Genomic DNA, 22,181 nt, shown 5'->3' with positions numbered 1-22,181 from the left:
CTGAATATACGCTTAAAAGGAAATTTTATTTATCATATATTAAAATCGTGGCGAGCTTGCCACATGTAGGATTCGTCAGGCTAAGCCTGGATGAGTGGCCCACTCCACAATTGTATGGGTACAGCCACTCAAACCAGGCTTGTAAGACGTGCAGAGCTGGAATTTGCCTTCTTGTTACCAGAACATCCGGTGACAGCAGCTTTCTACAGCTTGCCTAAGGTCCACAAGGGGCTGAGCCCGCTAAAGGGCAGACCCATTGTGTCTGGCATTAATAGCTTAACTGAAAAAATCAGCCTATATGTAGATGAGGTACTGAGAACCTTTGTGTTAAACCTTCCATCATATGTTAGAGACTCTATGGATGTCCTGAGACGCTTGAATGACATCTACTGTGATCCAGGCACCCTACTGGCGAGCCTCGATGTAGAGGCACTATACAGCTCCATACCCCATGACAGGGGCTGCCAGGCAGTGGGTGCTTTCCTCACTGAAAGAGGATCACATCTGACCAACCATAACGGCTTCGTGATCGAGCTACTTGAGTTCATCTTGAACCACAACGTATTCACCTTTGACCGTAAATTCTACCACCAGCTCAGGGGAGTGGCCATGGGAAGTCCATGTGCCCCGACTTATGCCAACCTCTACCTGGGCTGGTGGGAGAGGGAATACGTCTTCAGTGAAACAATGGACGTCATCTATTGTCCTATGGCTAAGATACATAGATGACGTGTTCATTCTGTGGAATGGTACAAGCACGGCCTTTAACAATTTCGTTAAGGAACTCAACCTAAATGATCTGGGACTTTTTTTCACAAGCGAGATCAACAATATGCAACTGACATTCCTGGACCTATGCATCAGCATTGATAAATCTAGAAAGATCAATACAAAAATGTTTCGAAAACCGACATCTACTAACACCTTACTCAGATGGGAGAGTGCACACCCCACTAATCTAAAATCTGGGATACCCAAGGGACAATACTTGAGGGCCCGTCGGAACTGCTCCGAATGGATTGATTTTAAGAGAGCATCCTCTGATCTACAACAACGGTTCAGCCAGAGAGGATACCCTGGCCCCTGTCTCGCTAAGGCATATCAACATGCCTCAGCTAGCAATAGAGACGACCTCCTGGTCCCCAAAATAAGAGCCACAGATAATAAAATAAGAATTATAGGCACCTATGATCTAGCCAACAAGGAGGTAAGAAACATCCTCAAAGAAAACTGGAGTATCCTCAAATCTGACCCAGTAGTCGGACACCTCATAAGTGATGCGCCATTAATCACTTACAGAAGAGGAAGCAACCTACGAGACCAACTGGTGCATAGCCTATACAGCCCCTCAGTACAAACTACATGGCTCCCAAATAGACCACCCGGCACTTTCAAATGTGGGAAATGCATTGCTTGCAAAACCATCAAAAAGGGCAATGTGGTCAAGTGCACAACCACGGGACGTGAGTTCACTATCAGATCATTCATCAACTGTAAAACAGTAGGAGTGGTATATGTGGCCATGTGTATCTGCCTTAAACAGTATGTAGGCAAGACAAAGAGGGAGTTTAGGAGGCGCATTGGGGAACATCTGTTAAATATCACAAATGAGGATGATACACCCATTGCCCAGCACGTTGCGGAGTGCCACCCAGGAATACAACAGTGCATCTCTTTCCAGGGCATAGAACATGTCAGAGCATCCCCAAGAGGTGGAGATATTGACAATTTATTACTCAAAAAAGAGGCCCAATGGACCTTCACACTACGTACAGTGAAACCTTTTGGTCTTAATGATCATATATCGTACACTTGCTTTATCTGATGTGTGTTCTCTCCACATACACAATGTGTCATGAATAACACATATAAATAATGCATCAATCATCATATCATACATAAATGAGATATATAAGCCACCCCAGAAAATCACATGAGCAGTGTTCCGCTCTGGATGTGTATACAGGGGGCTAATTGTACGCTCTGTATGTATAAGACATGGGGATTTATATCCATCCCATGCATCAATCATTGTATGATACAAAGAGCGAGATATATGGGATACCCTACAATAGCTCATGAGCGGCGTCTAGCTCTATATATTTATATATGGGATCCCATCTCTGCGCTCTGTATGTGTAAGCCCTGTTACATATCTCATGCATCAATTGTCAGATGGGACTTACAAGTATAAGCTCCTATATGTTGGCAACTACTGTCCTAAACATCACCTATGATAAGGATACCAACCCCCAGTGTCCCCCTACGATGGTAGGCAATTTTTGCCCATTAAAAACGAATACCCACAACAGCGGTTAGCACATGAAATCAGGCAGAGCGGATAAACAGAACGTCTTACCCCTCCTGGGTGACGTCACCGCCTGCCGATGAAGCTCCGCCCAGTGGGAGTGGCGACTTCAATATGAGATCGGCGGCTGAGCGGCCGCGAGACGGCTGCTAACATATCGCCGGAGGCTGTATCTCTTGAAGCTGCACGCGCGCAAATAGCAGCGTGCAGCGTTCTCCATCAGTGTGCAGAGTTTGGATTGTCCATGACTATAATAATCTAAACTTATGCCGCTGTTATTTCTGCTCCTGAAGAAATGTCACCACACACAGAGTGACATAGAAACGCGTCGAGCAGACGCTTATATTTGCAGAGACGGTTCTCTATTAGATAGTGATCGGACAATAGGGATGCAAATCAGCTGGGTTGTAAGTAGAGCTCGTACATAACGGCTCTCACCCACAGTTCACCTATCCTTTCCTCTATCTACCCATACTCACTACGTGGATACATTGTTGCAGCTGACCATTGAAGCTGCCAATTTTGTTGCTGGTACCCTTGACACATCTTTGGTAATCCAAGCACCACTAGTGAATATATGGGAGTGCATCTGTGAATTATCAGAAGAGGCATCCAGAACGGACCATACTGATATTCCAGCTCTGCACGTCTTACAAGCCTGGTTTGAGTGGCTGTACCCATACAATTGTGGAGTGGGCCACTCATCCAGGCTTAGCCTGACGAATCCTACATGTGGCAAGCTCGCCACGATTTTAATATATGATAAATAAAATTTCCTTTTAAGCGTATATTCAGGCAGTAAAACATTTTTTCACATACATACGCAAAATTCAGTCTTTAGTTACACGCTATAACTTTTACCCAAACCTTTTTTTTTTCCCAAACATTTTTTTTTTATCAAAGACATGTAGAACAATAAATTTGGCGAAAAATTTATATATGGATGTCGTTTTTTTTGCAAAATTTTACAGCTGAAAGTGAAAAATGTCATTTTTTTGCAAATAAATCGTTACATTTTGATTAATAACAAAAAAAGTAAAAATGTCAGCAGCAATAAAATACCACCAAATGAAAGCTCTATTAGTGAGAAGAAAAGGAGGTAAAATTCATTTGGGTGGTAAGTTGCATGACCGAGCGATAAACGGTGAAAGGATTGTAGTGCCGAAGTGTAAAAAGTGCTCTGGTCATGAAGGGGGTTTCAGCTAGCGGGGCTGAAGTGGTTAAGAACCAGTTCAGGTCTGAAGTCACTTTTTGAGGCTTACATAATAGAAACCACCCAAAAATGACCCCATTTTAGAAACTGCACCCCTCAAAGTATTCAAAACTGATTTTGCAAACTTTAACCCTTTAGGTGTTCCACAAGAATTAATGGAAAATGGAGATGACATTTCAGAATTTCACTTTTTTGGCAGATTTTACATTTTAATCTATTTTTTTTCAGTAGCAAAGCAAGGGTTAACAGCCAAACAAAACGCAATATTTATTATGGTTTTTGGAAGGCAGATTTAGCTGAACTGGTTTTTAAATGCCATGTCCCATTTGAAGCCCCCCTTACAGTAGAAACTCATAAAAGTGACCACATTTTGTAAACTACGGGATAAGGTGCCAGTTTTATTGGTACCATTTTGGGGTACATATGATTTTTAATTGCTCTATATTACGTTTTTTGTGAGGCAAGGTAACTAAAAAATGGATGTTTTGGCAGTTTATTTTTTATTTTTAACAACATTCATCTGACAGGTTAGATCATGCGCTATTTTTATAGAGCAGGTTGTTACGGACGCAATTATTTCAAATATGACTACTTTCTATGATATTTGTTTCAGTTTTACATAATAAAGCATTTTTTAAAACAAAAATTTGGTTTTTGTATCTCCATTTTCTGATCACCCTATTTTTTTTTATTTTTCTGCTGATCGTCTTGTGCAGGGGCTCGTTTTTTGCAGGAAGAGTTGACGTTTTTATTGGTACCATTTTTGGGTACATATGATTTTTTGATCATTCATTATTACACTTTATGGGGCAAAAGGTGACCCAAAAATTGGTTGTTTTGGCGCAGTTTTTATTTATTTTTACAGCATTTACCTGAGGAATTAGGTCATGTGACTTTTTATAGAGCAGATCGTTACGGATGTGGCAATACCTAATATTTAAACTTTTTCTTATTTATTCAAGTTTTACACAATAATAGCATTTTTGAAACCGAAATAATGATATTTTAGTGCAGTGATGGTGAACCTCTTAGAGACCGAGTGCCCAAACTGCAACCCAAAACCCACTTATTTATCGCAAAGTGCCAACACGGCAATTTAACCTGAACACCAATATCATATATCTTCCATGTACTTTATCCTTTAGCTATAATAACCTGCCTACATTCAATGTGCTGCCTGTGCTGTTCATAGCATGTCCTGCACTATTGAATGGCAGGCAAATTCTAAGGCATATTGGTACACCATAGACTTTCTCCAGGGTGCAGGTGCCCACAGAGAGGGCTCTGAGTGCCGCCTCTGGCACCCATGACATAGGTTCGCCATCACTGTTTTAGTGTATCCATGGTCTGAGAGCCATAGCTTTTTTATTTTTTGACCAATTGTCTTAGGTAAGAACTCATTTTTTGCAGGATGAGGTGACGGTTTGATTGGTACTATTTTGGGGGGTATATGCCTTTTCGATCGCTTGGTGTTGCAATTTTTGTGATGTAAGGTGACAAAAATTGCTTTTTTTGTGATATTTTTATAGAGCTGGTTGTTACGGATGTGACAATACCGAATATGTATATATATTTTTTTTACTGTATTTTACTTTAGCACAATAATAGCAGTTTTGAAACAAAAAAAGATGTTTTAGTGTCTCCATGTTCTGAGAGCTATAGGTTTTTTTTTTTGGGGGGGGGGGGGGATTGTCTTAGGTAGGGGCTAATTTTTTGTGGGATGAGGTGATGGTTTTATTGATACAATTTTGCCTGAGGCTGGATCTCCTCGGCACCCGTAGAATGCAGGTCCCGGGCTGCCTTCTGACACATCTAGTCCCCGCCACAGCAAAACGAGGACTCAATGCGCTCCCTCACCTGAAACAAACCCCTTCTATGTCGCGGTCATCGCGGACCGCGGCATGGAAGGGGTAATCTGCCGGAATCGGCTTTTACAGCAATGCCGGCAGATACAGCAGGGGCCCGGCTACTAAGGACTGCCAGGCCCCTGCAGTGATCGCTTGCTCACCGCTCTGGTGCCCGCCCGATCACCATGACGTACTATTATGTCAAATTGCGGGAACGCAGTGGCTTCGATGACGTAATAGTACGTTGTGTCGGGAAGGGGTTAATAAATATATTAAAGAGAATAGGGCCTAATACTGACCCCTGTGGTACTCCCACTAGTGACAGTGACCCAATCTGAGTGTGTACCATTAATAATCACCCTCTGTTTTCTATTACTGAGCCAGTTACTTACCCACTTACAGACGTTTTCTCCCAGTCCGAGCATTCTCATTTTATATACTAACCTTTTATGTGGTACAGTGTCAAATGCTTTGGAGAAGTCCAGATATACGACATCCATTGATGTTAAGTCTAGAACTTACCTCCTCATAAAAACTGATTAAATTAGTTTGATATGACCGATCCCTCATGAAGCCATGCTGATATTGCATTATTAGCTTTTTTTATTGAGGTACTCCAAGATAGCATCTCTTAGAAAACTTTCAAACAGTTTACCCACAACAGATGTTGAACTTACCGGCCTATAGTTTTCGGGCTCTGTTTTTGGACTGTTTTTGAATATTGGCACCACATTTGCCATGCGCCAATCCTGTGGGACACTCCCTATCAGTATAGAGTCCGCAAATATCAGTAATATGGGTCGGGCTATGACATTACTTTATTCTCTTAGGATACGGGGGTGTATACCATCTTGTCCTGGAGATTTTTTTTTTTTTTAAATCTTTTTAAGACGCCGCTGTACTTCTTCCTGGGTCAGACAGGGCACTTTTAATGGGGAATTTACTTTTACATTCTGCATTTCATCTGACAGTTTATTTTATTTAGTGAATACAGTGGAGAAAAAAGTATTTAACAGCTTTGTTTTCTCCTCGATGCTGTCTGCAACTCCCCCCTCATTACTCTGTAAAGGGCCGACACCTTCAGATTTATACTTTTTGCCATTTATATAATTGAAGAACATTTTAGGGTTAGTTTTACTCTCTTTGGCAATTTAATCTCTCGGTCTCTAGTTTGGCCGCTTTTATTTGTCTTTTACATATTCTATTTTATTCCTTATAGTTTTTCAATGCTTCCGTGCTACCCTCCTGTTTTCGTGATTTAAATGCTTTCTTTTTGTCATTTATTGCTTTCTTTGCAATCCTATTTATCCACATTGTTTTTTTTCTTGTTCCTTAACCTTTTATTCCCATAAGGTATGTACCTCTCACAATTGGCTTTTATGATGGTTTTAAAAAATATCCCATTTTGTGGCTGTATTTTTATTTTTGAGGACTTTGTCCCAGCTAGTTAGGCCTATGGCCTCTCTTAGTTGGCTAAATTTTGATTTTTTGAAGTCTGGTATTTTGTTCCTCCCTTAAGAAACACTCTTTTGAATGACAATTAGAAGGTTATTTCTTTATGGTCACTATTTCCCAGGTGTCCCCCAACCAGCACGTCTGTTATTCTGTCAGGCCTATTGGTTAATACTAAGTCCAGTATGGCCGTCCCTCTAGTAGGGTCCTGAACCAGTTTGGAGAGGTAATGGTCTTTGGTTATTGCCAAGAACCTGTATCCTTTGAGATGTACAGGTTTCAGTTTCCCAGTCTAATAACTGGGTAGTTGAAGTCTCCCATGTATATTTTATTAAATGGTTATCCTATTATAGACCTTTATGGGATAACCACAGGACATGGCATGAATGCTTGAAGGGCGCAGCTCCCATCTTGGGGATCTGCATGCATCTTTAGAAAGGGGATCCACTGCCCTATTCCACCTAGTGAGGTGCCCATCCATGTCAAAGCAGGGAATACACAGAAGTGGCTGCACATGCACCAGGTGAGGGAAGGGAGGTCTGCTTTCAAACAAAACCAAAATGACATCGTTATCTCCACTACATTGAGAGAGTTTGAAATCGAGTTGGGAGTGAAACCTTTTACTTTAACTTTCAGCTGCATTCACTGCCAAATCGATTTCTAACCGTTTTATATTTTCTGATGTAGTGGAGATAATGCTGGCTTCACATATGCACCACTCATCACATTCATTTCTGTGGGAATTTCTAAAACAGCCAAGCAAGCATGCTCTACAGTTTCCAGAACTCCATTAGAAAGGCCTCCCATATATGTGACCACTTCTCTCAAAGAGACCTATTATACATTTATCGTGTATAACATGGATATGCTATATACCGTAAGTCTATAATGGGAAATTAAAGATAAATGACAGCCCGACTCCCCTATAGATTATTTGATTAAAAGGACCACATAGCTCTGGAACATTGTGCAGTGGGATACTACAGCTCTTCCATAGTAATGCAGCTCTGTCCCATTTCCCCACTAAATACAGCAGAACACATCTAAAAGATGCTGCATTTTCCAGATCCTCCTTGTGCTGTTAGTCCGGCTTCTTGCATGTCTATTATGCTCACCTTCATCCTGTTTACTGCCAGTGCATACGCTGCCAACAGTGCACCAATAGATGCTGTATTGCAGAAGTAACATAGAACTGCGGGTGCTTGTCCTGGGTAGAAATGGGATACCAGAGGACACAGCCCCAAGCAGCATAACAGAGAGATCCCTTTGATGGGGGTCCTGCATAAGGGTTTATTTTACGTGTAGAGAAATGTGTGTTTCCTACTTATCACCTTATAATCATAATCTTGGCAAAAACCCTTCAAATTGTCAACAAAATGTTCCTCAGCCTACTGTATGTAAAAATGCGCTTGTTTTATTTTACACTTATGGCTCTACAGTTATATGGCTAGATTTATTGTCCTTATCTCATTTATTGTAGAATCAAGTAAATGCAGGACAGAAAATTTGGCACAAATCTACTTCTGACAACAGCAAGAGTGTTGTAATAATTGAGGATGGTAATATGCAGTCTGAACGGATTGTACAGGAGGCAAAGCCTACTTCTAGGGGTGTGAAGACTGGCAGTCAATCTGATGGCAGTGAACGAGATGGTGAGAGCCAGCTGGAGAGCAGCGGAGATGCGGATAGTGAGGCTTCAGACTGTGAAAGTTCATCAATCCAGAGGGAATCAAAGAGGGAGTGCGATAATCCCCAAAATCATGTAACTTTGGAGAGTCCTCTGTCTACTAATAGTAACATTGACCTTGATGAAGTCCGTGGGGTAATGTCCAAGCTCAACCTCAATCAAGTGGCAGAGAATTTAGACTCCTGCAAAGATGTCAACAGCACAAACAATCAGCCTTGTTCTTATGCAAAGTGTATGCAATCCCAGGACCCACAAAATGCTTTCCAAACCTTCTCCCAGGGCTACGTAACCAGCTCCAAAGAATGCTCAGTTCAGTCCTGTCTCTACCAGTTTACATCTGTCGAGCTTTTAATGGGGAACAACAAGCTGCTATGTGAGAAGTGCACTGAAAACAGGATGAAGTGTCAAAGGAAGACTCACTCTGCGGGTAACGTGTTCTCTAAAACAGAGCGTTTCCAGGGGGCGCTATGAGGTAGCTCTCAAACATGCCAACATATGTGACCCATATTTAAAGATTTAGTTCATGCATAAATGAAGCTCTACACCATTCTAATATAGCTTGGGATACCCCTCACCTCAAGATATTAGTATGCTGTCAGTGAATGAGAACAATTTTGTTTACATTCACAGTCTGCAAGCCAATACATACCTTGTCCTACGGTTATATTATTGTTTACCAGGCACAGCTCTGAACATGTTGTAGCTTGAGTTTCTTATATTCCATCCCAGTTCTAGTCACTTGAATGGGACTGAGCAGCAGTGAGCTGCAGTACCTCCCAAGTTCACAGAGCTGATGTTAGCACCCCTTCAGTCAGCTAATTGGTGAGAGTACTGGGCATCAGATCCCCATCCATGTCATATTGATGGCATCTGCTTTGTATAGGATATCAATATCAGATTCATGGAAAATTCCTCTAAAAGATTTTCTGAGATTCAGATGAACATACATACAGTATGCCCTCTGCATGATAAAAAAGACTGCCAGAATATTTTGAATAGCATTGAGGACAACCTACAGGGAATTTGTATTTGGAATTTATGTCTGGTTTATTGGCTTTCAATCTTTGGAATTTTCGATATTTGCAGATATTTATTTCTGACCTAACATTTTTTTCCACTTCTTGTAGAGGAGAATCAAGATAATGTGTACACCAATGCTCGAAAACAGCTATTGATATCTTCAGTGCCAGCCAACCTCATATTGCACTTGAAAAGATTCTGTCAGGTATGATGCAAACCTTTGGACATACTGAGGCACACATTTTGTATGCTCATGCAGTGTCCATGCATACATCTATTGCTGTGCATTTAAAGGTGTAGATTCATCATAGTCATAGTATTGCACATGTTTCTTTTAAAGTGTATGTAGCCTTCGCATTACTCAAAAGTACAGCATAAGGAATAATACTACTTCTGGCCATTGTACAGCTTGTATCTGTCATATTTCGGCAGGTTTCCCCTCTGCAGTCTCTGGCTCTAGTTTGCCGTTCTCCCAGATCTGGTGGGTGGAGACTAGCTGCCATCCACTGCGCAAAGGAAGTAGAGGAGAATCTGCTTCTTAATCTTCTCTCACTCTGAAGCTGTCCCAGGATCATGTAGGACATTATAGAGAAGACCTGTCCTGTATGGATATGAATAAAGCATGTGGGCCCAGATATAACCTTCCTACTTAGCTGCAACAGTCTCTTTGGTGTCTGGTGGAGTCCTCTCTCACTCAGTTCTTGGTCACTTCTCTCCCCACCCATCTCCATGGACTGGTATGGGATTGTGTAATCTGATCTTTAAATGAGCACCGGGTCTCACCAAGACAAATTACTCATGAACTTCAGAGATAAAGTTATTTTAGAAAATGAGGGGAAGAAACGGCTGATATCTCTAGAAGAAGGCATTTTTCTCTGATAAGATATATTACATAGTTTTTTTCAGTTATAGAATTCAGTTATAGAATTATAGAATTGATTTGTGAAAAGTTAGTGAGAATTTAACTTCATCCACTGTGGAAAAGTATAAGTGATGGCATTTGTTTTGTTGCAGAATGGGTTCATGCTCCGTAAAATCATTAGGCATGTGGACTTTCCATTCATATTAGACTTGGCTCCATTCTGTTCTGTGAACTGCAAGGTATGCAACAATAATGTAGTGACTTGCTGTGACACAAACTGTTAGCTTATACTGTATGCTTTGCTGAACCTGAAATTTTATTATAGAGAATTGTATTTATTGATTGCCTGAAACATATATGTGATCTTATAGGCCACGATGGATAAATATCTTCAGTAAGACAGGGCACCTACTGTAGATCCAGACAGCCATGCAGTAGGCAAAGAAGCCATCTAAAATGAACCGTATGGCCAAATTCAGTGGGTGTGCCAGTCATTATTTTGTCTAAGAGCAAAAGTGAAGTAATTTGCATCTTGACACAAAGTCACCTAAACAGATCAGTGGTGTTTTAATGAAGGCATATTGTAATCTAATGAGAACAACCAGAGCATAGCGGGTTGTCTACTAGTGTGTCACAACATGGCACAGTTTATTAGCAATAATATCTTCTCTTCACTGTGGAGTTTGGTGCTTGAAAAGATTTTCATAAGAAAACATTTCTTTTTACACCTGTGTAGAATGTGTCCGAAGAAAAGTGCGTTCTGTACAGTCTATATGGAGTAGTAGAGCACAGCGGGTCAATGAAAGGAGGACATTATGTTGCATATGTGAAGATCAGGATGCCTTCCAAAAAGCCATTTGAAATAATCAGTGGTGGCAAGAATTCATCAGGTCAGTATCTTAAGTAATTGTCCTTTCAGTATTACTGGACATCTTGTCAGGGGCTATACCCCACCGAAATGACGCAGACACTTGGTGCAGAAACAAAAGTTTTATTGCTTTTCACAGAAAGACATGTACACAAGTTTGAAGGGGTATTTCAGGATTTTAATGTTGATATCCTATCCTCAGGATAGGCCTTCAGTATCAGGTTGGCACCTGAGGTCCCTGCCGAGGAGCTGTTCCACAATAGCTCCAGCGCCAGAACTATGCAGCTCAGTCCATTATGTAATGAACAGCTGGTAACCGCAACGTTGCAATTGTTGTACAGTAGATGTTGCTGTGGTCAGACCCCTGCCGATCTTGTACAGATGCTCATAAGGTTTGGTGATCAATATTAAAATCCTGGAATTACCCAGACTTTCACTTGAACAGTTGCAGAAATATCAGCAGGCTCTTGCTGGGTCCAAGAGGACTGCAGCACATCACAAATAATCCAGTTGTCAGGATGCACTCACGATGGCTGGCTCTTTCCTGAACCTTTCATGTGAAACTGAGGCAACCCCTTACCGCAGCATAGCCTGTCTATGCATTATTTGTGGGTTTGCACCATCCTCTTGTATATGGATACCTTTCCTAGGAATTATCTGACTACCCAGGTGTGTGTACAGCGTGTAACACCAGGTGCTGAATGTGTTTTTCACGTGCATGAAAAAAAAAAAGCTGAAAATAGCAATCTACATCTTCTAGCAACCAGTAGTAAAAACTCATTGCATTCACTTCTATGGAACCAGAGCTGCGTGAAAAATGCACACTATAGAAAATGCTGCAATTTTTCCTGAACGCAGAAATGATGCGTGAAAAACAACGCTCATGCTCATAAATGGGTCAGGATTCAGCCTGGATGCTATGCCTTTGCTTCACACATCGCACCCGGATGGACTAGTTGCCCCATTTGCTTATTAAGATGGTGTGGTGTTAATAATGGCTCCCGCTGGTTTCTTTGTACAACAATCTGTCTCTGACTCCACCGGCTTCTGTAGCTGTCTTTCGCTCTGCCTCGAATGATGCCTCTGGGGGTTTCCAAGCTCCAGGTCCTGATACAGTAACCCTCATTTCACATGCCAGTACTTCGGACGCCACAGTGTTTCAGTGTAAAACATAGATGTTTATTTAGAGGGGGTTTGTCCTTATTTCATCCTGCCCATGGTTTAGGGATAATGAAGCTCCTGACTGTATCCTTTCAAGGGGAAAGATCTTTTAGGGTAGTGTCAGAAAACTCTGCCCCAGCCAAAGCACTTGCCAGGCCCGGGACCACCCATTGGGCACTTGCAAACTCAGCAATTAGACCTCTCTCCATGGTCACATAGGCATATTTCCACATCTGTTTCAGTCCACCACCCCACGCTGTAATTAGTTTAATGGACAGAAAGAAACAAACAGACTTCCTTTAACTGAGAGAAGAAGTAGATTATATATATTTTTTTTTAATTCTCATTAATGGCATTGGGGGACACAGTACCATGGGTATATGCCCAGCTACCACTAAGAGGCACTAGACATAAAAAAGGTGGGCTATACCCTCTCCACAGCACTGGGTTATTCAGTCGTAGTCTAGTGTCCATAGGAGGCAGATATGACCTGCTCTTTTTCCCCAGGTCTTGCTGCTTTTTTATTGTTTTATTTTTATTCTTTTTTTCTCTCTTCTGCAGGTCTCTGCCTGCTGCAGGATGGGGCTCCATCGTGGATTTCCACTTTAGTTGCCCCCCTGCGGACGCGTACTCGGGTACCATCGCCAGTCACCCAGTCCCCCATTACTGCATCCGCAGTGGCATGCCGGCATTCCCACGGTCCCTGTGTTGAGTCTGCCGATGGGGTGACCCTGCGGTGCCTGAAGACGTCTTGACGGTGAGCATCTTTCCCCGTCCCTGTCCTGCCCCAAGGCTCTGGGGTCCCTAGGTTAGTTCCCTCTGTGACCTGGGGATGGTTTTCCTTAGCCGGGGTTCTGGGTGCCTTCTACCCCCCTGTTTCCCGGGAGGGGGGGGGGGGGAGATGCTCACCGTGCAGTAATGGGTGACTGGCGATGGTACCTGAGTACGCATCCGCAGGGGGGCAACTAAAGTGGAAATCCACGATGGAGCCCCATCCTGCAGAAGGCAGAGACCTGCTGCAGGATGGCCCTCCTGGCTCCCTCCCCGGCCCTCCAGGCTCCATCCCCAGCCCTTCCAGCTACTTTAGGCCAGCTAGGCCGCACTCGTCCTGCCTCCTCCTTGGTTTCCCTCTCTTCCTAACCTGGCCAGACGCAGCCTCCCCCTCGGCTTCCCTGAGTCCCCTCCAGTGATTGTGTTTCTCTGGCAGTCGGACTGCTCTGAGGGGATTGGACCGTTCAGTATTATGTTGCATATACATCTTCCCCCATGAGGTAACTGACCTCTAGTAATGGGGTGACATCCGTGCACGGGTCATAAAGACATCACTTGCGTGGTTTTCTTGTCCCTGTTTGTGACCGGTAGCCCCCCCCCCCCCACCCCAGCCCTCTCATATCGCCCTGACCTAATTCTGTGTTGGTCATGTAGCCCTAACCCACTTCTGTGTCGGTCTCTCCTGACTGGGCCTCTTCCCTGTCCCATGCCATAGGGAATCCTGTCCGACTCTCCAAATCTATGGCAGAGTCGCTGCACCGATTGCCTGCCCAAACTTGCGGCCACCTCTGCCCTCCCAGGAACCCTTCCGCGGATGGGGCACACTCTACTAGGTCCCACAGACAACCTCGGGTTGTCACATGTATCCTCGGGGTCTGACGCTGGTGACAAATGCTTCCCTGCCATTCCATCTCCTGCCTCGGGGGACACCTCTGCTCCGATTCTCTCTCGGTAACAGAGCATCAGGCGGTCTTCTACCATACAGATTCTCTCTGGGTGGTTAAAGATTAATGGCCAGTGAGGAACCTCTCCACTTCAGGGTTGGTATCCCCTCTAGCGGACTTTCGGATGATGCTCCCCTGGCTGCACACTGGCAAGTCAGCCCGCCAGGTGTTTAGCATGCCGGCGCATCTACGTGGTGTCCCAGTTACGTACGCCTTCCCCTTCACAGTGGGGTACTTGTACCACTGCCAAATGCTGTACCCAGCACTGTCTGTACCAGGGGCTATATTCTACACATCCACCTAGTCGGAGAGTGTTCCCGCCAGGCGCTGTAGCCAAATCAGCCATTCTGGTGCTAGCGTGCGTCACGCAATCATATATACAGAGGGAGCCCTGGGTCTCCAGAGTGAGTGTTTATAGCCATTACAGTACACTATACAGCCGTATTCTCCCCCTCCAGGCCAGTATAGATGCCTTCTTCAATTGCCGTAGCTCTTGCACCTATCTGTTCTAGTGTGCATTAAGCAGATACATTGCTCCCTTCATAGGTAGAGTACTTGTACCGTCTCCAGATGCTGTAATCTTTACACCTGTCCGGTCCTTTGGTGCTCCATCTCCAGGGGCTGTAGCCTTTGCACTTGTTATAGGTACACCATGCAGCCACGTTGCTCCCTTCATTGGTAGAGTGCTTGTACCGTCTCCAGATGCTGTAGTCAGTACTCCTGTCTGGTTCTCTGGTGCTCCATCTCCAGAGGCTGTAACCATTGCTTATGCCTGGGTCTAGTGTACACCATGCATTCCCATTGCTCCTTTTAGAGGTAGAGTACCTGTACCATCTCCAGATATGCTGTAGCAGTTACACCTCTCTGGTTCTATTGGGCACCATGCAGCCTAATTTCTCCCTTACCAGGCGAGGTATAGAGACCATCTTCTAATGCAGTAGCCATTACATCTCTCTGGTTCTAGTGCGCACCTTGCCTTCCCTCGCTCTGGACTGTAATAGGCAATCATGTGGCCCTCCATTCACGTGGAGTGATGTTTTCATCTCCTGATGCTGTATTCATCACTCTTTTCTGCTTCTAGCATACATGGCATACCTGGTATCCATATGTCTCCCCCCTTCTTGGGCGGAGTAGAGTTGCTTTGTTGGTTTCATTTTATTGCTGGCCTTTTCACATCTGACATCAGGTGCAGTTCCTCCTGAACCAGGCCCTCTAGTCTTCTCTTTGTCTGTACTAGGAATGATTTTTCCTCATTGCCTTACGCACTATTTAACAAGACTGCCGCGTTACCCCATTTCTTGGAGTACTTGCGTTGTTATTACTGCTTCTTTGTTTTTTTTCACAGCGTTACATAGCACAGTCTTGGCAGAGTACAGGTATCACCACTGGATGTTCTATCCTGCAGGAGTATGCAGCGGGAGTACCAGCCGCTACTGCAGTTTTGGGTCATCGCTGGATGTCCTCCACCATACAGAATCTCTCTGGGTGGTCAAGGACAAATGCCTTCACTGGACGTCCTCTCCGATATGGCTGTGACAGGACTAGTGAGTGCCACACACCTACCTGTGGGTGGACTTTCCGCTGCTTGCTCTGGTATCGAAAATGGTCCCGTAGTTCTGCCTTGGTCCGGGTGTTCTTGGTACTCCCTTGTGATTTCTGATTAGTTGTGCTACATGTCAGAAGGGCCGTTCCCTTGGGTCTAGCCGTTCTCTCCACCTGTCAGTTCCTTCCCTGGGGGTTTCATTGCGCTCACCCGGTAGCTGGTTTTCTACTGGTCATTGTAGACTCCCCCTGGCTTCCCCTGCCGACTTCTGCATCCTTTCTGACATATGGATGTTTGGCGATTCTTTTACCAAATCCAGGCTGCCATACTTGCCCCTTCTGGGACAGTGTTACACAGTTTGCTAGTCACTACACTTGGAATGGTTGGTCACCCTTGGCCGATGTTGCTTACTTGATTTTCTGGCTATTGTCCTTAGGTGGTCTGGTTCTGTGGACCCTTCTTGGGCCCCTGACTGGGTAATCCTGCTCGGAGTCCCTGATTCCACTCGTTCTTAAACCATCTAGCTGACCGCTCCGACTGCACAGGTTTGGTATGACAGCTGCTTCTTTGGGCCCGGTTTGGTCCTTTTCCCTCCTGGGTCCTCATAGGCTTGTTGCCCTCTTGAGACTCTAATATCTCTTTCCATTCCCATTTGTTTAGTGCTATAGTTTGCAGTTTACAGTCGTGGCCAAAAGTTTTGAGAATGACACAAATATTAGTTTTCACAAAGTTTGCTGCTAAACTGCTTTTAGATCTTTGTTTCAGTTGTTTCTGTGAGGTAGTGAAATATAATTACACGCACTTCATACGTTTCAAAGGCTTTTATCGACAATTACATGACATTTATGCAAAGCCAGTATTTGCAGTGTTGGCCCTTCTTTTTCAGGACCTCTGCAATTTGACTGGGCATGCTCTTAATCAACTTCTGGGCCAATTCCTTACTGATAGCAACCCATTCTTTCATAATCACTTCTTGGAGTTTGTCAGAATTAGTGGGTTTTTGTTTGTCCAACCGCCTCTTGAGGATTGACCACAAGTTCTCAATGGGATTAAGATCTGGGGAGTTTACAGGCCATGGACCCAAAATGTCAGTGTTGCCTTATGTCAACGTTGCCTTAAGGCATGGTGCTCCATCGTGCTGGAAAATGCATTGTTCTTCACCAAACTGTTGTTGGATTGTTGGAAGAAGCTGCTGTTGGAGGGTGTTTTGGTACCATTCTTTATTCATGGCTGTGTTTTTGGGCAAAATTGTGAGTGAGCCAACTCCCTTGGATGAGAAGCAACCCCACACATGAATGGTCTCAGGATGCTTTACTGTTGGCATGAAACAGGACTGATGGTAGCGCTCACCTTTTCTTCTCCGGACAAGCCTTTTTCCTGATGCCCCAAACAATCGAAAAGAGGCTTCATCGGAGAATATGACTTTGCCCCAGTCCTCAGCAGTCCATTCACCATATTTTCTGCAGAAGATCAATCTGTCCCTGATGTGTGTGCTTATTTGCTGCCCTTCTTGACACTAGGCCATCTTCCAAAAGTCTTCGCCTCACTGTGTGTGCAGATGCGCTCACACCTGCCTGCTGCCATTCTTGAGCAAGCTCTGCACTGGTGGCACTCCGATCCCGCAGCTGAATCCTCTTTAGGAGACTATCCTGGCGCTTGCTGGACTTTCTTGGACGCCCTGAAGCCTTCTTAACAAGAATTGAACCTCTTTCCTTGAAGTTCTTGATGATCCTATAAATTGTTGCTTGAGGTGCAATCTTAGTAGCCACAATATCCTTGCCTGTGAAGCCATTTTTATGCAACGCAATGATGGCTGCACGCGTTTCTTTGCAGGTCACCATGGTTAACAATGGAAGAACAATGATTTCAAGCATCACCCTCCTTTTAACAGGTCAAGTCTGCCATTTTAACCCAATCAGCCTGACATAATGATCTCCAGCCTTGTGCTCGTCAACATTCTCACCTGAGTTAACAAGACGATTGCTGAAATGATCTCAGCAGGTCCTTTAATGACAGCAATGAAATGCAGTGGAAAGATTTTTTTGGGGATTAAGTTAATTTTCATGGCAAAGAAGGACTATGCAATTCATCTGATCACTCTTCATAACATTCTGGAGTATATGCAAATTGCTATTGTAAAAACTTAAGCAGCAACTTTTCCAATTTCCAATATTTATGTAATTCTCAAAACTTTTGGCCACGACTGTACATTGTATAGGTCACTTTTGGGACGGAGTCTTTCCTCTTTTGGAGCATGCTACGGTTTTATCTTTTGCCTGATCAGTCAAAATGACTGAACTGAAGACATCCTGATGCATCCTGAACGGATAACTCTCCTTTTAGAATGCATGGGGATATGCCTGATCAGTTATTTTCCGGTATAGAGCCCCTGTGACGGAACTCTATGCCGGAAAAGAAAAACGCAAGTGTGAAAGTACCCTATGTTCCCTTCTCCTGACCATTACCTAGGACCCCCCTCCCAGGGGTTGACTGTTTTTTCTCTAGCAGGAAGCGGTTCCCTCCTTCTCATAAGTGTTTCTTTTTTCCCCCTTCCTTGCTGTGAAAGTAGGCTCGCTCCCTTCCCTTGTGAGTCTTGTTATGAGTTCTCTCAAGTGTTTAGCCTCCAGTGCTTCAACTTACGTCCTTCCATATGCAGAGTGCTAGGTTGTTACCAAAAGACGTTTCTGTGCTTCTCTCTTGTTTCCTCAGGGGGAGCCCTGGTTCTTTTGGATCTTTCCTCGGGCTCTCTAGTGCACTCTTGGTCAACTGTTGGTTCTCGCGCAGGACATCTGGCCCTGCTCCTTATCCTCTAGCGCTTTATTTTTCCCACCTTGGGTGGAGTTGGCTAGGGTTTCTCTTGGTCCTACTGGGTCACGTGGTTTTTCTGCACCTGTGCACCTTTCTTTTTGCATGAGATTTCTATCCCACCCTCGAGGACTGCTTTGGGACGTCCCATGGGACTGTGTCCCCCAATGCCATTAACGAGACAATTGGATTTTTGTATTTACCGTAAAATTCGTTTCTTGTTCAATGCATTGGGGGACACCCTCCCGCCCTCTGTTTTTACTTCTCTCCCTATCTCCGGGTTGCTGTTCTCTCTTCATTTCCCGGTCTAGGACATGTTGGTTCTTCGCCCTTGTTTCTCTCTCCTACTGCTTTTGGTACAAACTGAATAACCTATTGCTGTGGAGAGGGTATAGCCCACCTGGTTGGAGCCAATCTTTATGATGTCTAGTCCCTCCTAGTGATAGCTGGGCATATACCCATGGTACTGTGTCCCCCAATGCATTGAACGAGAAACTGATTTTACGGTAAGTACAAAAATCCAATTTTATTTAGTTTGGAACTTCTGCAATTTTCACAGAAATGCTCAATACATAGGAGAGTAGAACTGTGTGTTTGTACATGTATGACATCAAGAATAAAGTTGTTTCATTTTCTTTGCAGTACTGAAGGACAGAGCCACATCATCTCCCAGTCAGTGGGTATACGTCAGCGATACACATGTACAAGTGGTTTCTGAGTCCAGAGTTCTGAGCTCCCAAGCATATCTTTTATTTTATGAAAGATTTGTTTAGATGTAGTCTCATATATTACATATCCCAGTGTGTACATTACAGGCCAGTGTAAATGAGAAAAAAGTCACTGTTCTTCATCTGGAAAAACTGTTCTTCAGACTTCCCATCACCATTGTGGAGCAGGTTATATGAAGGTTTGATGCATAAAGCATAGAAGGTTCTCCTGGTTATACATAAAGGAATCTGCATAAGATTGTTGCTTCGCTGGTGGTACTCTACTTGGGCCCGTGTTGTGACAGAACAGTAAAAAGTTGAACTTCTCGGCGCCATGATTTTATCTTTTGCTGTTAAATTATTTATACAGTTCCACAGATGCCATATTTACTGCAGTTTATTGGTAAAAATATATTAATGGCAACTTCACCCCATACAGGTGGATAGGTCATAAGTATTGGATCATTGGGGTTCGACACCTGGGACCCCCGTAAATCAGCAGTTTGAGAAGGCACCAGCACTCCTGTGAGCACCGCAGCCTTCTCTGGGCTCACCAAGCACAGCGCCATCCATTACATAGCGTCAGTGCTTGGTATCGCAGCTCACCACATTCACTTGTATGGGGCTGAGCTGCACCTAGGCCAGGTGACCGATGAACGTGTTGTCACAGGGCCAAGTGAAAGCTGTGAGAAGACAGTGGCGCTACTGGCTTGTCAAACAGCAGATCTATCCAGAGGATAAGTAAAAAGATCTTGGAAAACCACTTTAATGAATTGTTCTATGAGTTTTCCTTCTTAACACCTAAAAGACGACATTTATATGTGGCATCATGTGTTTCTATCCTGTATATGAGGGTGATGTAAGGTCATATTTACAGTGGATATATGATTTTCTTCATTGTGCTTTTTTCATATATAAAGAGCAGTCTGATGACCCACAGCAACAACTTACTGTGCGACCCACTGCTCGTGCAGTTTGTAAATGTGGTGTCAAGTAAGCACCTTGAGTTTTACTTGTAAGATGCATGCAATTTTAGTTGCAATAGTCGTTTCATTCTCAGCCTCCCCAACATCATCTGGCGTCAGCCCATACCGAAAATCGTCATCTGTTTTCACGAAAACTATGGAGTACGGATACTAAGGAGGCCGTGCATCACAAGATTCTGGTGATCTTAGGGAAGTCTGGGGCTTAATCCCTGTAACGTAAACATGCCAACCCATTTAGCAGTATAGTGTCCGGGATATCGAATCTATCTGGTAACCCTGATTAGGATTGGTATTAAGTGTGACTCCTCCTCCCCATAGTCCGAAGGAGATAGACTACCTCTAGGATCTGGCTCTGAAGAATGTGTCTGTGGCACATATCAGGATACAGTCTACTGTTCTCTTCCTATAACTCAGGGATACTGCAGACTAGATCAGTACACAAAGGCTTTTGATGATACTCAGAAGGGAAGCGCGCTGAATTAAAGGCCTTATAATACTTAGAAACTCATAATGGTGAGATGGGATTGGTTATGTTCATAAATTGTAATCTTAAAAATTAAAGTCCATTAAAGGAGTTGTCCAGTTTCGGGATGAAACTGCATAACATTCTGGATCATCCTGCTATAAAGCTGGATCTTGTGCTGCCACTCCAGTTCTCCCAGCCGGGCTCTGTTCACTGGGCTACAACGGTGATGATATGTCAACAACACATGACTGCTGCAACCAATCACAGGCCTCAGAGGTGCACCCAAACAGGCTAGTGATTGGCTGCAGCGGTCACATGTTGTCGATGTAACGTCACCACTGTAGCTTGGTAAATAGAGGCCACAGGAGAACTGGAGTGGCGGTGTAGGTTCCAGGAGGTGTATACTTTACCATTTCTTTATTGGAGGCTGATCCGGTGGGTTGTCTGATTTTATCCTACAACCAGACAACCCCTTTAATATTGCAATGCAGTAGCAGACTTTACAGACTGAACCTAGCTCATATGCATTGTGCATATCTCCCAATAGCACTGACAAAGGCGCAGTGCGAGCAAGCACAAAACCGGTCTACAACCATGGAATTCAGGATGGGAAATTCTTCTCTGACTAATAGAGGGGTTCCTAAAGCTAATTCAGTTTATTGCAGACCCATACATCAGACCTCAAAATTAATTCAGCCCCCAATAGAAAACCGACTCCAAGTGCGGAGAACCCCGCTTGGGAAATGGTGCTGCTCCTCCCAAATGGGGGATTTCTTTCTTTTTTTAACAGGGTATATGGACAGGGGTTGATACACATCATATATATTCATTAGCAAACCCTTTTAAAACGGTATAATTTGCATATACTGTGTGATCATTATATATACATATATATGTTATAGGCAAGCAATGTTATGTCTGTAAAGTGAAAGCTGCTGTTAATTTTATTTGAAAAACTTCAGCTGCAAAGAAAATCGGGCTAAATCTCAGAGCTAATCTTTATTTTTAGATGTGGTACGTACTCTACACATATTATATTCATAAGCAAATCCTTTTAAAACTGGATTATCTGGATATACTGTGTGGTCATTAGATCAATGTGCCTCAATGTGACCTGTAAATAAAAATCTATATTTGACATATAAATGTGTTTTATTTTTCTTATTTAAAAAGGACCCATAGATTACCGGCGTGGTGTTATTTCTGGTTATTTAGCCGTCTGCAGAGATGTAAACCTTGGACGTTATGCACAATCTTCTCATAATATTCCTGTCGAAACAAGAGAATAATGTATATGCTGCCCAAGGGATTTCTAATCTGTAACCAGATTAGAGACTGTTTACAATACCGAGCTAAAGATCCTGACAAAGAGATTATGAATCAAATATATTGCTTCTACTTTCCATTCCTTGAGAAGAAAGGATGTGTCCGGCCTGGTTTCAGAAAACACTGAAGGGAAACTGAAGCTAGAACTGAGCCTATAGTTTTCTATGGGATTGTGCATATACTAGGGCTGCAGCTATCGGTTATTTTAGTAATCA

General features: G+C 43.6%; 1 protein-coding gene across 2 annotated transcripts in view; it reads left to right on the top strand.

Annotated features, from left to right (window-relative positions):
• USP45 (ubiquitin specific peptidase 45) overlaps positions 1-21,782 on the top strand; it is a 198,014-nt gene extending 176,232 nt beyond the window's left edge. For both annotated transcript variants that reach the window (XM_044289002.1, XM_044289001.1), the window contains exons 14-18: positions 8,301-8,934; positions 9,635-9,732; positions 10,542-10,628; positions 11,126-11,279; positions 19,124-21,782. In XM_044289002.1, the coding sequence (XP_044144937.1) occupies positions 8,301-8,934; positions 9,635-9,732; positions 10,542-10,628; positions 11,126-11,279; positions 19,124-19,254 (1,104 nt within the window). In that variant the 3' untranslated portion in view covers positions 19,255-21,782. The remainder of the gene's footprint in view (positions 1-8,300; positions 8,935-9,634; positions 9,733-10,541; positions 10,629-11,125; positions 11,280-19,123) is intronic.
• Positions 21,783-22,181: the final 399 nt, after the last annotated feature.

This window comes from Bufo gargarizans, chromosome 4 (genome assembly GCF_014858855.1).
Source record: "Bufo gargarizans isolate SCDJY-AF-19 chromosome 4, ASM1485885v1, whole genome shotgun sequence".
In the NCBI taxonomy this organism is placed as follows: Eukaryota; Metazoa; Chordata; class Amphibia; order Anura; family Bufonidae; genus Bufo; species Bufo gargarizans.
The sequence above is the reverse complement of the archived record's forward strand: the minus strand, read 5'-3'. Positions and strand labels throughout refer to the sequence as shown.